General features: G+C 42.7%; 1 protein-coding gene across 4 annotated transcripts in view; it reads right to left on the bottom strand.

Annotated features, from left to right (window-relative positions):
- The window catches only part of SEC16B (SEC16 homolog B, endoplasmic reticulum export factor), a 186,985-nt gene that overhangs the window by 109,621 nt on the left and 54,765 nt on the right, over window positions 1–22,599 (bottom strand). For all 4 annotated transcript variants that reach the window (XM_066597480.1, XM_066597483.1, XM_066597481.1 and 1 more), the window contains 5 exons: window positions 17,327–17,462; window positions 14,685–14,912; window positions 11,254–11,351; window positions 10,759–10,840; window positions 2,253–2,370 (listed from right to left, as the gene is read on the bottom strand). In XM_066597480.1, the coding sequence (XP_066453577.1) occupies window positions 2,253–2,370; window positions 10,759–10,840; window positions 11,254–11,351; window positions 14,685–14,912; window positions 17,327–17,462 (662 nt within the window). The remainder of the gene's footprint in view (window positions 1–2,252; window positions 2,371–10,758; window positions 10,841–11,253; window positions 11,352–14,684; window positions 14,913–17,326; window positions 17,463–22,599) is intronic.

Genomic DNA, 22,599 nt, shown 5'->3' with positions numbered 1-22,599 from the left:
CTAGCATAAGATGATCTGTCGGTGCTGACAAGTGCCCAGAAGCCTACCCGGAGCTCCGGAAAGCAGCGTCAGGAACTCGGACGGCGCCAGCTAGGTGAGTATGGTTTGGGTTTTTTTTCAGCTTCCTTGGCTATGTTTTCAGCTGTGCCACAATGCTGGCAAAACGTATGCCAGCCCTGCTGAAACCGCGTTAAACGTGTTGAAAAACGTTGCGTTTCTGCAATTGCCTGTGTGAGGAAAGCAAGATCATCGTTGAGAATCGCTCACTTCTCATTAAGTTTCATATTCCTATGAGCAGGGAGTGTGTAAATGCAACAATAGGTAAGCGAGCAAACGATGATTTTTAGTCTTGCTGGAACTGAATCCCAAAGCAAACTGCACGATTCTTGTTTGTCCGGTCATTGGCTCGCGTTTAAACCGAACGATTATTATTTGCTTTCGCTCATTTGAACATTTTTTTAAATGAAAATCGTTACATCTAAAAGCTGCATTAGGAATCGTTCAGACGGGCGTGGTTTTACCGCAGTATAGGCGCGTGAAAAGATCACGGCTATACTGCACTAAAAATAGCGTGAACGGGCGATTTCTAGCTATTAAGTCTTAAGCTTAATTAGCTGTGAAATTGCCCGTTCACACAGTCGGAAGTGCGTGGTGTGTGTTATCCAGCATACATAGGAGTCTATGGAAACTCCCACACATCATGCACCAAAGATAGGTCAGGTCCTATCTTTTCTCACAGCACGGACGTTAGATGCAAGCTTTGCACACACATGTTCTATTAAATTCAATAAATGGCTGAACGCTGCCTGTGATTGGCTGAGCGCTGTGACCAATCACAGGCAGCGCTCAGCTGTCATTTAATGAGTGGCTGAGCGCTGCCTGTGATTGGTTGAGTGCGCAGTCATTTTAAATCCCCCCCTGCTGAAAGAATTTTACTACACTGTCGGGAGATCAAGCGGCTAGATGCTCTGAGACCCGACAGCTGCGGAGAGGTGAGTATTTTTTTTGTTAGTCTTTACACAAGCCAGGAATGATTTTCAGGGAAGGGCTTATATTTAAAGCCCAGCCTCACTGCAGGGGCTTGCTGGTAGCCCATTGCTTTCAATGGGGCCGCCAGCAGCAGCGGCGGCCCAATTAAAGGCAATGGGCACAGGCCTGCACTCACCTGTGTTTTGGCACGGATCTGTGCGCAAATGCACGCTCGTCTGAACGAGGCCTAACTTAGAGCCCCCTATGACCCTACTGCAGCCTCAAGGGCTGTCACACTCTTGACATGTCATTCCCACATGGCTGCAGAAGCTCATAAACTCCAATGCAGAATGTATAACACGGACCAAAACATATCATGTGCCTTTTTAAGGCTACATTCACATGAGCGTCAAGCTCACTCAAGTTTTGTGCATTGTGGGACGCACAAAGCTGTTGCAAATATGAACTCCTTTTTTTTAATGGAGTCATACACATGAGCGAAGCTGCGAGGTTACAAAATAAATTGCTGCGGGTCCTATTTTTTGCGTGACTCGGATCGCATTACCCATTGTTTTCAATAGGACAGTCAACCACATCGCATGCCGTGTGATGAGCACGCAAGTGTGATGTTTCCCATTGAAACCAATGGGAAACACTTGCCGATCCTCCAAGTAAAACAAGCGCCGAAGGATCAGAATTTCAGACAAGTAATGTGAGGTGTTTTTGCATGAAAAATGCCTCGCATCCGCGGGTAAAATACACGTTGACAAGCGCGATATCTGAATGGGTTTCTCGGCCAAATATTGCACTTGGCCATATGGAGGTAGCTTAATGCAAGTTTCTTCCTATGTGGCAGGGGAGCCTTTGGACCCCTCAGGTACCAGAGCCTGGGTGCGATTACTGCCATTGTACCCTTTATCCCCCTGTAGGGCTATATTACCACGTGGAAAATATGGACAGATGCCAGGATCCAATAGACTTCGACGACTCATGGTGATTTGGGCAACCATGTTCCATGCCATGAGTCAGTGTACAGAGGGAGCACACTAATTTCAGGGCCGGTTAGAGACGTATTTGGGTCTTTGGACGAAAAAACTCACACTATGCAGAATATCAGCGCCACTAACGTATAGAACAACGTAATGACTCTCCATGGAAATAAACTGAAATGCAGTGAAAACTCCGTACTATCCAGCTGACATCTACAGTAAGTATAAGCCATAAATAAAAGACGTCTGAAGATGTTTATTCCCTGAGCAAAGTGTATTGAGAACATAACTCACCCAGACTGTCCCCCATGGTGATAATAGCACGTTGGTTCAGCTCTGGATCTGACGTCTGGTTGGACAGCATTACAGCCAAATGGGGTCTCCAGTCTCCCCACTTCTCATCCCCACAGCACTGTTTTAGAAAAAAATTATAATGAAGCCAATTATAATAGAAGCAAAACGTAAAACAAACATGGATGATAGAGATGGCATCCGGTACCAGACCTTACCATTGAACCTTCCATCTTTACACCGTACCTATTTTTGGGCGATTCTTGTTTAAGAATTGCCCATTATTTCCTATGGAAGCGTGAAAAAAATTGCATAAAAGTGCAATTCATTTTTAACCATTTCAACTATAAGAAGCACAAACAATTTTTTTCACTCACGTGAAAAACGCACGTACAGAGATGATGTGCTTTAAACGCAAAAAACGAATAGCAATTGAAAACGAATTACTGTCAAATATAGTGCAAAGTGAGGGCTTAGTCACACAGGCGCATCGGCGCCCATGTTACTGCAGGAAGAAGACGGCCGCACTTCAGGAGGTACATCTCTCTGCAGCGCCAGAAGAAAGAACATGTGATCGGCTTCATTGCCAGTCATGTGTTCTTTCTTCGGCGCTGCAGGGAGTCGTGCGTCCTGAAGTGCGGTCGTCTTCTACCTGCGGTAAGAGCGCAGTCACACAAGCGCATCGGCGCTCGTGTGACTAAGCCCTGAGTCTGATTTTCCCGGACGTACACCGCGCTTGCCCATTTGAATACAGCATGAGGCTGTAGTCACATGAACAAGCGGAATATCGGCAATTTCCTAAAAGAGAAAAACGCATAGCATAGCCGTACGTGTGATCTTCATGCGCCTTTTTCGCGCGTGTGATAATCATGGTATTTCACTAGAAGAAATAAGAAAACTGCATCGTACTCTAATAAAAATTACATCGCCATGCGACCTTTTTGTGGTACCATATAAAGTAATGGGCGAGATTGCCAAAAAAATAGTGCATACTACGACTTTTCGATCTCGCAGCTTCAGTGCAAGAGAAAAATGGCCGGTGTAAGTACACCCGTTGTAAAGAATAGGTTGTATTTCCGTGTAAGTTTTGTGTATCTTGCAATGCACAAATCTTACATGGGAATATTGGCCGACCTTAAAGAACTTTCTAAACAGTCTTTACGAAAGACTATTTCCACCGTAATGCAGTGGCGCCATATTATAGGACATGCCATCACTTTACGATCGGTGGGGCTCGACTTATAAGACTCCCACTAATCCAAAGGATGAAGGGGCCATCTTCATTATTTTTGCCTACACAGCAGAGCTCCAAGAATCAAATATACTGTACAGGGAAACCTTAGAAGTAGATGCAGAGTTGAATCAGTTCTGTGACCCTTTCATTCTCAGAATAATTTCGGGTTCCAAAAGTCAGACTCCACCAATCATAAAGTGCTATATAATAGCGGTATATTATAACTTTAACAGATACTGATGTATTCTTGCTTATCTTGACTTCTGTGGAGTGTTATATCATTATCAAAGTATGCCTATGCTCTTTGTGTATCCTGGCACTCAGTAGACTACAATAGGCTATGCAAATAGCGCAAGGCGCTGAACGTTCAGCACATTAAAGAATAGATGTACAGCACCAAACTTCCAGATATACTGTTGTAGAATCTGTGTAACCTTTCTACATAGCAGGCTGTGCTGCTTCTGACATAGATCATACAGCGCACCACTCTGTACTAAGTAGTCTCTCCCAACCCACTCCTACCATGTGCCTTTTTAATACAGGTTTCTTCTTAGTTGGTAGGAGAGCCTTTGAGCCTCTCTGGTACTAGGGCTAGGGTGAGACTACTGCAGCCTTTATGACTATGCCCCTATACAGCTGTATTAGTATCAGGAAAATATGGACAGATGTCAGGATCCGATAGACTATGATATCTCATGGTATAGTCTGTGCAACCTTTGTACATAGTTGACTCTGCTGCTGCTTCTGACATAGATCAGACAGTGCACTGCTCTGGACTAAGTCATCTCCGTTTTGCCTCTTCCAACCATCTCTCACAGTAGCTCAGTGTAACAAATACCAGCAGGGAATGGGGAGGAGGTTGTACACAGCAGATCAGAGTGTGAAGAGGGAAGAAAGCACCCAAGTTTTAAAAAAGGGTGGGCAGATGAAACAGGTTGTACTGTATCAAACTGTAGACAGGGAGCACAGCACGCACAACAGAATCTGCTAGGGGAAGTGGGTGGATCACAAAGGCATCAGTGAAGATAGAGCAATAAGCACCTCCAGCAGAATCTGCAAGGGAGGTGTGATCACACACTCTCCCCTCATGGGTGTGTAAGGGAGGTATGGTTACTGTAACTTTTTTTTTGTTTATGTGACATTTTTACTGTGTAATAGAACTGTGGCTTTAAGAGGGGCTGGAAACAAGGGGTGGGTCTCTGAGCAGGTAAGACACAAGAAGTGAATCCGTGTGTGCAGCTACGCAGTGACCACCGTACGGGCTTGGGCTCCTCCCAGTGAAGGGACTTTGTTTAGGAAAGCTTCCTGGTTACCTTCCCTCCTGATTGCAACTACTGTTGGATTGAAAAAACAAGGACTTGTAGTGAACTATGTTAGGGACTCGCTAGCAGACATGACACAACGACTGACAAACACCCAAAACACTTACCTAACATACATGGACACATAAACAGATAGAATTGCTATGCTATGAGGTATTGGTTTGTATTGTGGTTAATATACTTAAGCCCACGAGCCTGAGACAAGGGTCCTCGTTGTCTCGTGGGTCCCTACTATAACAAGACAACTACCCCATGAGTCCTGTCTGCAATTTAAATAGTGACAGACCCATGCTGGAACCTAAAGACCTGGCTCGCCCTAGATGGAAAACGATCCAAGCAGGACACAGTTCACACGAACACACAAGGGAATGCATACCACATGGAACAGGACTGCTCACCTCCTGTCCGGCCACCTGCATAGACCCATAGAATACGTTACTATTCAAACTTACAGAAAAACATGCATGGTTGTGGGTGACCCCAAAACGGGACTTAAGCTGTTTATCTGTTTTCTTTTTATGTTTCATTAAAGTCTGTTACTCAAAGTATATATGCTGGCTCCTGGAACCTATGTTAGCCTTCTCCGGAGCCTCTGTGCTACCGGCACACCCCAGATCACTGGGGGAACCCCCAGCCAGATATCAGTGCCCCCTCCAAGTTGTAGAAGAAGAAATCAGTAGAGGAATGAGGTTCTCCTGATACATGAGCAGTAATGAAGGCAGCGCAATCCTGGATACGGTACATAGACCTTTTATCCAGCATGCATTACTATGAGGGACACATCCACATGAGACAAGTCAGAAACTAGGATCAGATTGGAAACTGTATACCAAGGGGTTTTAAAATATATCAATGAATAAAAAAGTAGCTTGAAACTTTGAGAAATGTTAAAACTTAACAATAACCACTAACATATGTAAAAAAAATAGAGCAAAAAAAAAACATTTTTTGCATGTCAAAGGTATTCATAGCCTTTATCAGTCTAATGAATAGAGTTGTTGACTTAAAGGGGTTGTCTCACCATAGGCAAGTCCATTAAATATTGTATCTGTCTCCTAACGGCCTAGGCAAACAGATGATTTTCACGTACATGCGTTTTCTTTCTCAGCCAATGGAAACAATGGCCGAGATTTCTGCAGACTCGCAGAAAAATAGAACACACAGTGATTTTTCAGTCTCATAGCATCACTGCGAGAGGAAAATTGTACATGAAAATATTCCCATGGGTTCTATTTTCATGCGTCTCATGACGCACAAACCTCTCACGATTTTCTCACTCAGTCTGCCTAGGCCATATCTGTTAGTCACTTTCTTCTCTTGCCCTAAGTGGAGACCATCCTCTGTGATGGTCATATGCTCTAATGGGGAAAATGGGTAGGGGTTGCCCTGATGGGGCATGGCCATTATTTGAGTAGAGGGGAAAAATAATAAAATTTGGAGGAAATGATCTTTGATCTCTATTACAGTTCAACTAAATTAGTGTAAAGTTGAGTACTCCCTAAATTGGGGCAAAAAGGATGTATATACTAGATATTGGGTCACATTGAACCCCATGTTCCTCACTTTGAAATGATGGTCAATTCTCCATTTTGGCCACTATTTTGAGAAGAAAGTTAAGGAAATGACTTTATTTGCTCTCTAAGCAATGCCTGTTTTTCAAATGACCATGGAAACCTTTTGGCTTCACTTCTACTGTGTTTACCATCTGTCCTCCAATGTACTTTAAGGAACAACTGTGTTATCCACGGTAACCTGCCAAGTAACTGTAATTAAAGAGCATTTTCATCACCTTGGGGGGTTTTCAAAATTTGGTGCCTGGCACACATACATGCTCCTTAATTTGCCTCATTGAAGGCCAGAACTTTTATGTATCTACATCATTTTGTTTTTGAACAGGATCCATAGCCAATATTTTAGATAATAATACATCTTACAAGTGGAAACAGACTTGTTTCTTATAAACAAACATTTATACAGTCATAGATTTTAGAATATGATGCGAAATCTTCCCTGCCAAGCCCTTCGATGCGATGTCTACAAAGGTCACTCTTGTAAAAGACAAAGCAAGGAAAAAAAAACAGGCACAGCTTGTACTGCGTAGCGGCAAGAAGAGCAATAACTTTGTCGAGTCATGAAGGACCCTACAAGAAATTAGTGTCCAGCTGCCATAAAGAAAAAATGGATGGATGTCGGCAAGGGGATTTGTTAAAGTGGCAAACAGTAGTGTTACTACCGACAGTAATAAGTTAGGTGATCTTCATACCACATTTTGATCCTAAGTTTTAGTTTTTATTTTTAACCCTTCTTTCCATAGAAATGCACAGGTCAATGATTATATAACACCCCTATTTCCAAAAAGTTGGTGTAAAATGTAAATATATGAAAAGAGAAAAAGAACACAATGATTTTGAAATGTCATATGAGCATATTATATTCACAATAGAAGACACATCAGAAAGCGAAAGTGAGACATTCCTTCATTTCGTTTTTAAAAATGGACTCATCTAGAAATCGATGGCAGCAACACATCACAAAAAAGTTAGGACAGGATTTACAAAAGGCTGGAAAAGTAAGTGGTGCTAATAAAAAAAACAGCTGAAGGGTCAATTTTTTACTACGTCATGTGACTGTGTATAAAAAGAGCATGTTAGAGAGGAAAAGTCTCATAAAAGCAAAGATGGTCAGAGGTTCAGAGATCTATGAAAAATTGCATCTAGAAATTGTGGAACAATGTCCGAAAAATGCTCCTTTATGTAAAATTGTGAAGATATTGAATATACCACCATCTACAGTGCATAATATCATCAAAAGATTTAGAGAATTCATCTGCACCAGGAAGAAGGCCAATATTGGATGCTCGAAATCTACAGGCCCGCCGTCATCATTACATTAAAAACAGGCATGATTCTGTAATGCAAATCTCTGCATGGGCTCAGGAATAGTTCCAGAAATCATTGTCCATGAACATACTTTGCCGTGTAATCCACAAATACAAGTTAGCATCATGCTGTTACGTATATGCAGGCCGTGGGAACAGTGACCTACAAGAATGCAAGCTAAATGGAGGAGGGAAAGCAAAGAATATGCACTCGAATGGACATGGATGCTCCCACTCTGTCCTACCACCCCCGTGTGCTTTACTGTCCTCCCCAGGCATACACCCCCCAGCGCTGTGAAGGGAAGCCGTTCTATGTTCTTGACGGCTTCTTCCCTTCAAAGCACGCTCGCTCACTACCAGACCTAATTCACTGATAAGGGCTCTCAGTGCATCGGGTTGTAGCATAGAGTAGCATACCCAATGTAGTATACCCAATACCCTGAAAGCTTCTGTCAGTGTATCACTTCCCAGCGGCAAACGAGTGCACTGTAAAGAGAAGAAGCCATCCTCAGGATAGGTCATCAATAGTTGATCACTTGTCATCCACTGCTAAGGACTCCTGCTGATCAGCTGGAAGGGCGTCCGCTGTCATTGCCACAACACACAAGGGCACGGAGCAGAAGTTGTTGCTCCGAATCCTGTGTACTGGCTGGTGCTTGTAATTGCATGTACAGTTCCCACTGATTTTAAGGAGAGCTGTGCCTGCAATTACAAGCACCAGCCACTACACAAGGGAGCAACAACTTCTGCTCCGTACAATTGTGTGTTGCGGTGCTGATCGCTGCGCCTGATCAGCTGATCGCCAGTGTTCCCAGCCGATCAACTATTATTAACCTATCCTGAAGATAGGTCATCGTTAGTATTTCCCTGGAAAACCCCATAATGTGTTAAATTTTACACTAATGTTTGCTACGTCATCTTTATATTAGCTGTAGCACACAGACCATTTATTTCTCTATGTAGAACTTATTTTCTATCCCTTTCTAACTTGTTTTTAACTTGTATTTTATGATACTGATGAACTCATTTTCCAACAATCCTTTTTTTTTTTACTAAGAAGCTTTCACAAGACAAATTATACAGACAAACAAGCATAGCAGAAAGACAAGAGCGGCGCGTTCACCACGCATCATGAATATGCAATTAATGGAGACATTTTTTTATTTTTGCAATGCTTTCCTTAAAGGAGATGTCCCGCGCCGAAACGGGTTTTTTTTTTTTTAAACCCCCCCCCCCGTTCGGCGCGAGACAACCCCGATGCAGGGGTTAAAAAAACCACCCGCACAGCGCTTACCTGAATCCCGGCGGTCCGGTGACTTCAATACTTACCGCTGAAGATGGCCGCCGGGATCCTCTATCTTCGTGGACCGCAGCTCTTCTGTGCGGTCCACTGCCGATTCCAGCCTCCTGATTGGCTGGAATCGGCACGTGACGGGGCGGAGCTACACGGAGCTACACGGAGCCCCATAGAGAACAGCAGAAGACCCGGACTGCGCAAGCGCGGCTAATTTGGCCATCGGAGGCCAAAAATTAGTCGGCACCATGGAGACCAGGACGCTAGCAACGGAGCAGGTAAGTAAAAAACTTTTTATAACTTCTGTATGGCTCATAATTAATGCACAATGTATATTACAAAGTGCATTATTATGGCCATACAGAAGTGTATAACCCCACTTGCTGCCTCGGGACATCTCCTTTAAAGATTAACTGCCCTTTAAAAAAAAAGCTTTCAACATGTCAGAGCAAAGATTTTGATCCATTTACAGAGACCCTGTTGATCGCTGAAATGAAGGGGCTGCAGTGCCACCCCAGCGATGTATCCCTTTGGCTTCTATTGCTTCCTGTTGCTCCTCTCGACAGCTGAAGACATAGTAACATAGCAACATAGTTTGTAAGGCCGAATGAAGACAATGTCCATCTAGTCCAGCCTGTCTATCCTCCTATGTTGTTGATCCAGAGGAAGACAAAAAACCCCAAGAGCAGAAGCCAATTAGCCCTTTTGGGGAAAAAATTCCTTCCCGACTCCCTAATGACAATCAGACTGTTCCCTGGATCAACCCTTAATAGTTCCTACCTGCCTGTAAACCCGGATTACAATTAACCTAAGATTTATAACCTATAATATCCTTCCTCTCCAGAAAGACATCAAGTCCCCTTTTAAACTCCTCAATGGATTTTGCCATCACCACTTCCTCAGGCAGAGAGTTCCACAGTCTTGCTGCTCTTACAGTAAAGAACCCTTTTCTGTGTTGGTGATGAAACCTGCTTTTCTCTAAACGTAGCGGATGCCCTCTTGTTACCGTCGTAGTCCTGGGTATAAACAGATCATGGGAGAGATCCTTGTATTGTCCCCTCATGTATTTATACATAGTTATTTAATCACCCCTTAGCCATCTTTTTTCCAGGGTAAATAATCCCAATTTGGATAGCCTCTCTGGACGCATAAACTTCTCTAGACATCTGTTCATCTGTCTTCAGCTGAGGTGACAGGCAACGAAGACAGCCAAAGGGTCACAGCACTCGGGTGAGAATTGTAGCCCCTTCATTTCAGCGATCAACAGGGGTTTCAGCACCTGGACCCCCACTGATCAAAATCTTTCGACATCTCGCTCGGACACATCAAAAGTTTTTTAAAAGTGCAGTAACTCTTTAACACTCATTAACTTTTTGAAGTTAACGAGCAGAGTCATCAAGCTCTCCATGCCTTCCAAACAACACCTTATGAGAGTTACGGCAGGGATAATGGTCTACAATTCTGCATGCCCTCCTTTGATACTACTGTACTATTTGAGTGACAAAAGATAGGCAACACAGATGAGATATCCACCCATCCTCGCACCCAGTGAGAAGATGGAAGGATCTGCTCCTTGCACGCAGAATTTAGATGTCAGCGAAGCTCTCTTTTTGTGATATGCAGCACTTCCAGTGAAAGGCAGCTATTATTTTCCTCCCATATCATGGCACAATTTTCCCCAGGTCGTTGGACATCAGGCAGTACAATGGGCTGCATATTGTTCACATTAGTCTGTACAATACAACACTATGATTACCAAGGATAAAAAAAATGAAGCTTACAGTTGCAGCTTGTGGTACACGACCAGCCATTAGCTGAAACAGGGCTTGTAATGGGTCATTGACAGCCAAAGTGCTAGTAAACCTGGAAACGGCAACAAAACCATCATTAATACTAAATTAGTAGCCTTACTGAGGAGGAAATGGGATGAGATAGGCTGAGCCTCACAGCGTGCACTATCTGCAAGTAATGTTTGATCAATTCCATACCCAGGATGTTATGTTTATTCAATAATTTTCTGTACAGTCAATGCCCAATCAATTACATTCTCTACAAGTAATGACCGACCTCCTCCAACTCGATTCTTTACAAGTAATCACCAGTCTTACAGCCTGCTTCCTCTCTTCTCTAATTATGAGAGTTTCCTACTATCCTCTCGGCATGGAACCCTAATCCTTTCCCCTTTTGCTGCTATTAAATTACAACTCATAATAACACTTTCCTGTCTGCGGCTGCTAGGAAGATAAGGATGATAAATCAGATAAAAGTGCATTTACCTTGCCATTACCCAACTGTAGGTCCGTAAATCCATCTTGCTGGAGAGAAACAAAGCGTGACCCCAAAGCTGACTTTTCATCGCCCAATCGAGGGCCTCCTTCATAATAAAATATGACATATTAGCAGGGAAAAGAAATGCAAAATGTTTCAAGAGATGAATAGGTGTAACAGCAGTGAAAATAGAATGAGTGGAGTGAGTAATGCAGGAAAGTTAGTTTTTAAGGTCCATAGACCATAAATATCTGTGTCATAGTGTTAAAAGGACAAGGGCAAAAAAGTGCACTTGGAATCAAAAACGGAATCAAAAACCCATAAAGAGCGCCTAAAGTTAACAAAAGGTGAACTTCTTGAGGCTCTTGTGTCTTGATGCAAAAGCTATAGCTGGGTCAGGTATAAGATTGACATCACCTTATATAGGCTATATATTTGCCCACCAATGTAGGCCAACTGTATAAGGCTGAATACACATCTGCATTCTGGTTGCTGTTTTCCTCTTCCATTATGGGAGCAGGAAAATGGAAGGTTGGATCCATCCTAAGACGGAAAACTAAGGCACTATCCAGACAGTGATAACTATAATGGGGTCTTTCTGGTTTCCATTATGCTCTCCAGCATCTTCCCGGACAAAATAGTGAAGCATACTATGCACATTTTGCTTGGGATTTTTGGATGGATTTGTACTGGAGGTTCAGACACAGATGTGAACAGAGTCTAATAATTCAATGCACTAATAAACCCCCACTGATGTTGTACCAAAGAATCTAGACTAGTGATGAGCGAACTTTAGTAAAAGGTTTTATTTGATTGAGAGTTGGGGATCTGCTGGAATGAGAGTTGGGGATCTGCTGAAATGAGAGTTGGGGATCTGCTGAAATGAGAGTTGGGGATCTGCTGAAATGAGAGTTGGGGATCTGCTGGAATGAGAGTTGGGGATCTGCTGGAATGAGAGTTGGGGATCTGCTGGAATGAGAGTTGGGGATCTGCTGGAATGAGAGTTGGGGATCTGCTGGAATGAGAGTTGGGGATCTGCTGGAATGAGAGCTGGGGATCTGCTGGAATAAGAGCTGGGGATCTGCTGGAATAAGAGCTGGGGATCTGCGGGAATGAGAGCTGGGGATCTGCTGGAATGAGGGCTGGGGAGCTGCTGGAATGAGGGCTGGGGAGCTGCTGGAATAAGAGTTGGGGATCTGCTGGAATGAGAGTTGGGGATCTGCTGGAATGAGAGTTGGGGATCTGCTGGAATGAGAGTTGGGGATATGCTGGAATGAGAGTTGGGGATCTGCTGGAATGAGAGTTGGGGATCTGCTGGAATGAGAGTTGGGGATCTGCTGGAATGAGAGTTGGGGATCTGCTGGAATGAAAGCTGGGGATCTGCTGGAATGAAAGCTGGGGATCTGCTGGAATGAGAGTTGGGGATCTGCTGGAATGAGAGTTGGGGATCTGCTGGAATGAGAGTTGGGGATCTGCTGGAATGAGAGCTGGGGATCTGCTATGGGTGGTAGTGGAGGTACAAGTTTAATGATATGCTTAATCTGCTTATGTTATATGGATAACTTGCTATACTTATGTACTTGATGGAACTCTACAGGCTGACTACCCTTGCTCTATGGAAGAGGGGATCACGCTACCAAGTAAAAAGATCTTTTCATCTAAGGACGCTGTATATAGACTGAAATAGTTTTCATCTAAAATGGTTAATAAATATGGTATTACATGCCAGTTTAACTGTTGGGAATGCAAGATAGAAGGGGAGGTGGGAAGGGGATTAGAAATGTAAGTTTATGTTTGGAAAAAAAGTCAAAACTCTCAATAAAAATTATTGAATTAAAAAGGTTTGGTTCACTCCAAATTAGTTTGAATCGAACTGGAAGTTCACCAAAACCCCTAAAACCGGTTTATAACACTGTTCAAGACCTATAAAACTCTGAGAGTGTTATATAGGGCTTTTATGGCGCTTATACAGTGTTATACACCAGTGTTCTGAGACTAGTGTTCTGTGAACCAAACCAGTAGAACCCTGATTTGGGTACAACTTTTCTAAAAGCTTGGTTCAGGTTTGTGTTGATTGATGGGGGCCCCAAGCAGCTGAAACCCACCAATCAGATATTGATGACCTATCCTAATATTTGAGAACAAGAACAACCCTTTAGAGGGCTTTTCCCATCTCATTTTATGATCTGTGGAAGTCCAACCTCTGTAACCTTCACCGATCCTGAAAATGAAGGGGACACAGTGCTGGTGTGTGCCCTTCTAATTTTTCCTAGCATGGTGGCACCTCATCCTTCACGTCGTGCAGTGAACTGCGGATGGCCCCATCCATGGCTGTCTGCCTATTACTGTGCATACTGAGAGAGCTGCCAATCAGTGGCTGGAGGGTGGGGATGGGCGTGGCTAGGCTGCAGCTCATGAATATGCAGGACTACTTTAAGTAGTCCTCTGTGCATGTGCTGCCACTGATAGAATCAGTGTAATCAGTGTACTTGTCACTACCTTTTGCTGCCCTCAGAGAGGGGTGCAAAAACATGCTGAAAGAGTCTATTTGAGGAATGGTTTGAAATATGACGAGTAGAATTAGTAGTAGCTCAGTGTCCCCTTCACTAGTTATTTAAGTGAATGGGGCCAGTCGCAGTTCACTGCACAGCGGGAAGCCTGGGTGCTACTAATAAAATGCAAGTTTCTCCCAAACCACTGCACAGATCTACACAGAAGACATATCAATGTAATCACTGGAACAGGCACTACCTTGTGTATTACTGAGGGTTGCAAAAGCATGGTGACTGATTCCCTTTAACCACTTAAATAGCCAAAATATTTTTAACTAACCCCACAAACTACTGTGTAAAAAGAGTTAAAAATCAAAGGTTGTATGCATGTGTCTCCAACTGAAGACTGGATGTCAAAGAACAGGATGTAAAGATTATCAGAGTCTTCTCAGCAGCAGACAGAATTCAGAGGCCATACAGCAGTAGAAAGAAGGAGGAAGAACCTGAAAAGTACAGAATATTAAATTGAATATCATGTTAACTAAGGCAGGTCATTATGATGACTTTCACAAAGCAAGATCTTCATCTTTACTGTATATAGAACATTGTAAGATACATTAAATGTTTAAGGATGAAAGACCTGTAGCAGGCAAGCAAGAAGCTATTCTAATATCAGCCCTTGGAACAGATGATGGTAAGTTAGACACATTCCAAGTTAGGGTCATCAGTGAGGAATAACAGTCAAAGGCTCAAGGCATGTCCAAGTAAGAAGCTTAGGTAAAGAGTGACATGAAGAACATCAGCTGGGAAGGTAAGCTTGATTCACACATTAGAACACAGTCAAACGCTGTAGTATAAAAAGTTAAGAAAGCCGACTGTGCTTTTCACTTGCAGGAGTTGAACAGAGAACATATAGAAAAGTCTACAATGTAAAGCGGACAACTTGCTTTTTTTCGACCAAAGTAGAGCAACTTTGTGAATTTTTCCACGGCCCGTGTAGACGTTTCAGCAGTAGAGGGAACCTCTCCAGTCAGAAGATCCACTTGTGCACCATCAGGAATGAGAGGCGGCTCATCACCCAACGAGATGAGATCATTGTACTCTTGCTCTTTTCGGTATCTCACCCTCTTGCAGTCTTGGAGCAACAGATCGGCCAGATCAGTCCCAGCAATACACTACAGAAAGAAAGATCATATGAAATAATTCTAGGACTGCGAATAAGCAATGATATTTCTTTTGGAATAACCGTTCCCCCCTAATTATAAGGAAACCCATCTCAAAAAATTATTGAAGGCCATTTTCAGAATCTGCGGAAAAAATCCATTCCCATACACCTCTTTATTTAAAAACAGCAGACAAAATTGCAGATCAGTGTGACGGGTTAACTTTTTGGTTACTTTCTGGTAGAGAGTAACCAAAAAGTTTTTCCAAGCTTCCAGTGTAGACACAGAAAAGTAAACCAAACCATTATCACGTAGAAAAGCGTCAAGATACCCAGAGGCTTATGTCAGCCATACACCTTAGTTAACTGTCTGATGGTTATTTGGCTCAGGGTAACCTTTCCCAACTTGGCCCATAAACATACCTTCTGCGCTCGGCCAACCAGGTACATTGCTTTGAGTGGGTAGAATAGAATAAGCCACATCAGAAATCACTGGCAGAACAAAAGAGCGGGCATGAAATCCATTAAGCCCTCCCCTTCGTACAACTAATGTCTACTGTTCTGATGTTCTTCAGGTGCTCTTTTACACATTAGATTGTTGCTGACTTTGATTTCTTGCGTGTGGTCAGTTGTAGAACAGTCAAATATGCCAAATGTGTAATATCTATTGTGGCCATGCAATACCCCTGGTGGAAATTACAGTAAATCTGTTAGGCCCTTGGAGGCTGCACCCCTTTCGCAAAACCCCACTAACTTCTCAAAAAGAGGTGAGCACGGTGTAAAAATGAAAAAAAACAACAATTTTTTGAAAATTGCAGCATGCTTCAAACTTTGCCACTTTTTTAAAGAAGATTTCTGATGAGAAGGTATAGATAAATGTTCCTCTAAGTCTCTTTCCATTAGAGGAAAATTGGGACCACGATCAAAGTGGATAAAAATAGGGTTGTTTATAGAATACCACTTTCAATGAATTGCAAGTATATAACTAAGTAGATGGAAATAGTTTTGTTACACACCGTTCATAATCACAGAAAATTAAAACAAAATAACAGGAACAACTGAACCGTGCTCCAAATCTTGGGATTTATTGTTATGCTTGATTTTATACTTTTTTTGTGTGATAGTTTTCTGTTTTGTGATCCCGAGATTTGCTCTTTGTATTTTAATGTCTCCCTCGTCTTTTTAACTATAGCATTTTATAGGTCCAATAACGAAAAATATGGGAATCAGAGTAGCGCTCCTACAGACATGGATGGGGTAATAATAATGATATAATTTAATTAGGTGGACTTACCCTGATACTCAGTGAGGCCACTGGGGTGCCCCACCAGTACCTCCAAGTCCAGAAGAGCCTATAAGAGTGGCGGTCCTCGGTCCCAATCCTTAATGGAGAGCAGCTCAGGTCTTTGTGTACCCCGATGTGGGGGACCCAATGGTGTATAATCCAGAGATAAGAAAAGAAAAAATGATCCAAGCGCTTCCCGGGAGAGAGGTAGGTCCACTCCGAAGTTACTTTGTCCTTAAAGTTTAAGGACAAAGTAACTGAGTGGACCTACCTCTCTCCCAGGAAGCGCTTGGATCATTTTTTCTTTTCCTATCTCTGGATTTTAAAGGTCAGTGATTGTCCATTTCTTGTGAATATGCCCTGAACGAGGAGTCATTCCGACTCGGAAATGCATGGTCTGCCCTTTGGTGGAGCCTAATGATTTGCTTTTGTAAGAGATGTCCTTCCATCTGGATGTGCCCTGCCACTGTTGATGAATAAACCTTGGGATAAGACTTCACAACTTTTGGACTACAGTTTCTTTTCGGCATTGGAAGATGTACCTTTGCATTGGGGGATTGTATATAGGTCATCGCTCTTGTTAAGCCACTTATATTCACAAGTCCTCCACCTGAGCTCTACTCTTATTTTCCTCCTTTAGTTCAATGCAAATTAAAGGGATTATTCCCAATGTATGCCGGTCGTTGGATGCAAGTTTCTCTAGCCTTTTCTTTTTTTATTTCCAGTAACTTACATTATTGTAAACTGTTTCCTTACATATTTACCGTTTCAATATATTTAGCAGCATAAATTGTTAAAGTTTATAAAGTTTTAAAATAGAATAGGCCAGGTGCTGAAAATCCAAGAGCCACCCGATCCTTTAAATATTAACCAAATACAAATCAATGGTTGGTTAAATTCTCCCAGTCTCTTCAATATTATAATACAAACAAAGCAATTAATTACTGCAAACCAGGACTCTTGGCTGAAAACCACATGCATAAAAGCAATCTGCATAATGTTAATTAAGGCAAACCATATTTACATAATATATGATCTCCGGTGCTATAAATGTATATTGAAACAGCACTCTATGGATGTAGCAAAGTGACATTTGTTCATTGCTAATGCAAGGCAGATTTGTAGTATTGTGCTCCACATACCCCATTCTGCCGACACATCTGCAAGAGCACCTGCCACAGCAAAGCATTGTCGCGGCTCCTTGCACCCGGTGTGCGCAGACACTGGCTCACGTTCTGCTGGCAATAGTTCATTACATCTACTTTATGTAAATCCTCCCTGTAGGATGCCAAGACAGAAAGAAGTAATGTTAGTCCACCAAGAATACCTACAATTCTGTAGATTTGGTAACTTCTTGCAATAAAAAAGTTATGTTATTCGAATGAAAGCCATCTTTAGACAACTTAAGGCTACGTTTTAGAGATCTTAAGGAAAGGCATAAGTATCCGAAAAAACACGTCATGCCAAATATTTCTCAACATTTACTTGTTCAGATAATGTAGGTCTTTGTTTAGGGTATTCATGGGTAAAGGTTAGAGATGAGCGAGCATACTCGCTAAGGGCAATTACTCGATCAATCATTGCCCTTCGCGAGTACCTGCCCGCTCGGAAGAAAAGGTTCGGCTGCCAGTGGCGGGCGGAGAGCGGGGAGGAACGGAGGGGAGATCTCTCTCTTCCTCTCTCCCCCCGCTTCCCCCCTGCTGACTGCTGCAACTCACCTCTCACCCGCGCTGGCAGCCGAACCTTTTCTTCCGAGCGGGCAGGTACTCGCTAAGGACAATGCTCGATCGAGCAATTGTCCTTAGCGAGTATGCTCGCTCATCTCTAGTAAAGGTCCTTTTATATGGTTCGCCCTAACATTTGCCTGCCCGGTCATCAGCCTATGCAAATGTGCCCGTGATCAGTTAATGATCGAGTACATGCTAGATTGTTGGCAGAGTTGATCTTTTACACCAGCAGAAAAATGGTAGTTCGTCAGCAGCACATTCCCCTATGTCAAAAGGGGGTTGTGAAGACAAGGAATGCACTCTGTATGGGGACAAAGCATCGTTAATATTACCAATTATTTGCCGGTGTGAGCAGCATTGACCAACATGTTATTATGTCAATTGGGGCTCACTCGAAACAACACAGGATCAGGCCATGTAAAAGGGCCGTAAGACTTTGTTCATGAAAATGTTTTTTCCTTTATGTCATGGAGTTCTAGTATTTCAGATCACAAAAATAACATAGTTTAAAGCCAAAAAAATTGAGAAGTCAATTGAATCTATCAGGATTCCTTGGGATCATTGAGCTGCCAAGGCTCCATGATGATTGTGTGAACACACCACAGGCAGTGAATGGGTTATTGGGAATGACAACCAATTTATAACATGACATTATACACTCAAAATACTAAAACATTTTGTGTAACAGATATAAAAGATCCATCAACAGCAGCTTATAAACAGTTTCCAAACATTAACACGATGGTCTCCAAACAGTACCATGAGCTACTGTTCTACATTACAAAGCTCTAAAGAAAGAAGTGGAATATAGCAGAGGGCCAAAGACGTTAGGATGTACTGTACATGTGTTGGCTTCTAAGCCATACTACTCATAGGCGAAACCAGTCTTGCAGCACTGGCAATAAGGCTTCTATTCATAAAAAAAAACACATTTAAAGGGGTTGTTCCACAAAAGTATCTGATCGGTAGAGGTCTGACTGCTGAATGAAGCGGTGGTCAAACATGTACACTACATAGAGTTCTATGGGGTTATTATAGATAAGGAGTGCGATGGAAATGAACAGTGGCAGGTCCAAGCGGTTGGACATCCACCAATCAAATGCTTATCGCCTATCCTGTGGATAAGAGATCAGTTAGTTTAGTTGGACGGCCCATTTAAGAAAATTCATAGCTTATACACCACATCATGGAAAGGTACATGGCAAACACAGGGTAGGGGGCAAGCGAAAGTGGAAGATGAGCTGCCATCAGTCACGTCACCGGGACAGGCACATTACACTAGATGCAATTCAGTGCATAAAGTATGATTTCTCTTTAAGGCAGAAGCATTTTTCCTTATTGCCTATGCAGAACAACCCTGTTACTAACTCAGCTTGTCCTTAGAGTGCAACATGGACTTGGACGATAGAAATGGGATAAAACTGAAAGGGAGGAGACACACAATAGACATTAGAAAAAACTTTCTGACAGTGAGGGTGATGAATGAGTGGAACGGGTTGCCCCAAGAAGTGGTGAGTTCTCCTTCAATGGAAGTTTTCAAACAGAGGTTTGACAAACATCTGTCTGGGATGATTTAGTGAATCCTGCACTGAGCTGGGGGTTGGACCCGATGACCCTGGATGTCCCTTCCAACTCTACCATTCTACGATTCTAAAATGAACGATCAGGGAGTCAATTTAAAAAAAACGAACTACCTAGAACTTGCACAAAATGAAATATGATTGCCCAGATTCAGCTGATCATGCCATACACGTGTAGTTTCAGTCTACCATGGCTAAAATTTTCCAACCTGGCTAGTCACATTTTTTGCAGAACGAAGTCTGCTGCTGGCCATCGCAAACAAGCATTAATTTTTCAAATGATAATCACCAAAATGGTCAAAATCAGCCATTTCAATCGACTTTTTTCTCATCAATGACCACCTTTAGTAGAAGTCCTGAAGGCTTACTTTAGTACTGCTGACAGCACTGCCATCGCTAAACAATGAAATGTCCACTTCACGATGGTAGAGTTTAAAGCCACTGTGATGTGTTATGTAGAAAGTATTTCAAGTCCTTGAACTCAACATTTCTAAGCATGAATTTGAATAAAGTGGCAGGTTCCCTTTAAGAAAAGATTTTTACATTTATGAAGCCTAAATATATATTGAAATAGTTCTACAAAGCCCAAAACATCGGCAATATTTGTAGATGATAAACAAACTGTAAAACAGCTTAAGACAGGAAAGTGTCACTTTTTCCCTACAAAGCAGTAAGATGTGAAAATAAAGTGGTTACTGTCAATTCCTTCCAAAAACGCTGAACCGCATCTTTAACAATTTCAAAAGGTAATCATTTTTTGCAAGGATTAAGGATATGGGTCCAATTATCTTTGCAAAGTTCCAGGTTCTTTTCTTACTCGGTAGTAAATTATCTCCAGGCTTTTCACGGGACTGTATATATTGAGTATATAATAGTTGGAATGTAACGGACGTGGACATCAATATAACTGGCTGATTTGGCTTTGGGCTACTGCTAAGGTCAGCTCCAAGGGGTCCCCTGATTTTCACCCTTTAACCCCTTTCTAAAGGATCTGGTCTTTGCTGCAAGGAACGCCCAGATCATTTCCCCAAGATTAGTCTCAATACAGTGACAGCTGATGTGGAAGGGTAAAAGGCCCCAGAGCTTGGTACTACACGGATAGGCTATGATGTAGTCAGCTAAACAGGCTGAGGTCAGGGCAGGCGGGGCTCAATTAATACAATTAGCAGGCAGAAGGTCAGAGAAGATAGCGTTCAGACAAAGCAGGGTCAATATAACGAACCAAGGTCAGGACAAGCAGAGTTTGGTAAAGCTGAGTAGGCAGGCAGTGGGTTAAAAACAAGAATCAAGCAGGATAGAGATACACCTTTAGGCTTTATTTACACGGGTGCTGCGATTTTCAGTTGCCCACATCGCGGCCGAAAATCGCATGAATGAGAGAAAGATGCGACCAAGTCGCGGCTAAATCTCGCATTTTCTCGCCCATTCACATGGCCAGGTGCAGCATATATACGCAGCCCAGAATTCCATCAGCCGGGGGAAGATACTTTAGCGATACTAAACTCTCTTCCCCTCACTTCGCCTCCCTTTGCCAGCTGATTGCGACAATAGAAGCTCCCATAGAAGCTTATGGGAGCTGCTGGCAAAGGGAGGAGGAGGGAAGGGGAGGGAGTTTAGCAGCGCTAGTCCTGCTAAACTCCCTTCCCCCTCCCTTTGCAGGCAGCTCCCATAGGCTTCTATGGGAATGGCCGGCTGATTGTAGCCAAAAGATAGGGCTAGGAACTATCTTTTCTGGCCGTGTAAAAGCGGCCGCCGGAATTGGCATCGTATGTGCTATCTTTTTTTGCGTGTGAGCTCTATGAGCAGTAGCAACAGCCAGAGGAATAGTATAGTGTCTGCTGCATAGGCGATGGAGACCAGGATGCCGATGGCTGCGGGGAGGGTGAGGTAAGAAAAAGTGCTGCCAAATGTAGTAGGCGGTCATAGCAATAAAGTCATATTTTTAATTGCTTTTACTTTATTTTTTATTTAATACACTTGTTTATAGCACTTTTTGTATTGCTTGTTTGACTTTTTATTGTTTTTTTGCATCCTATTTGGATCGTCAGTGTTTTGTTGCGATTGAGATAAATGCAATTTGAGAACATTTATAATCTCATTTTGCATATTTCCCCATTTGTTATGGTTTAGTCTCTAATTTTATTTCAAGTTTTCATTATTTACTGTATAACTGATAGAACTGATCTGGTTTGATGCCAGAATTTCATTGTCAGAAATGTTTTATGGTCAGAGTATCGAAGACGTGCAGCGAGTTGTTACAAGGAGATGATGATAATGATAAAATAATGTACGGAATGAACAGAACACATGGAGAAGCTGTTTTCTGTTATAGGCACTCATTACTTCATTGAAGTTAAAGAAAATTGCGTAATTAATTCTCTGCAACTACATCTATACTACACTAAAATTATCGTAATGTTGTGTTGATAATTGTAAACTGTTCTGTGTGATAAATATACAGTAATAGGGAATATTGGGGGAGTGGGGGGGGGGGATAAATTACCGTATATACTCGAGTATAAGCCGGGTTTTTCAGCAAAAAAAAAAATTTGCTGAAAAAGCCCCCCTCGGATTATACTGGAGTGAGGTAAAAAAAACCAAACCTCAATACTCACCTAACAGCTGGCGTCTGTGTCCCCGGCGCGATGCTTTCCCCGGCGGTGCGGCCAGATGCTGTAGTCTCCTCCCCAGCTTGCTTTTGAAATCCCCGCCGTCAGTGCAGTGATTGGATCAAGCACCGGCCAATCACAGCCAGCGCTCGATAAACCAATCACAGCCATTTAGTGATGTCATTTTGAATGGCTGTGATTGGCCGGCGCTCGATACAATCACAGCGCTGACAGCGGCGATTTCAAAAGCAAGCCAGGGAGAAGACTGCAGCAGCTGGCCGCGCTGCCAGGGAGAGCATCACACCGGGGACAGCATCGCGCCGGAGACACAGACACCGGCTGATAGGTAAAAAAAAAAAAGCAATACTCACCTACTATATACTCGAGTATAGCTAGGCTTATACTTGAGTCAATAAGTTTTACCAATTTTTTGTAATAAAACTTATTGACTCAGCTTATACTCGGGTCGGCTAATATTCGAGTATATACGGTATTTACC

Source organism: Eleutherodactylus coqui, chromosome 3 (genome assembly GCF_035609145.1).
Source record: "Eleutherodactylus coqui strain aEleCoq1 chromosome 3, aEleCoq1.hap1, whole genome shotgun sequence".
NCBI classification, from domain to species: domain Eukaryota; kingdom Metazoa; phylum Chordata; class Amphibia; order Anura; family Eleutherodactylidae; genus Eleutherodactylus; species Eleutherodactylus coqui.
Note: the sequence above shows the minus strand (reverse complement) of the source record. Positions and strands in the feature narration are given on the sequence as shown.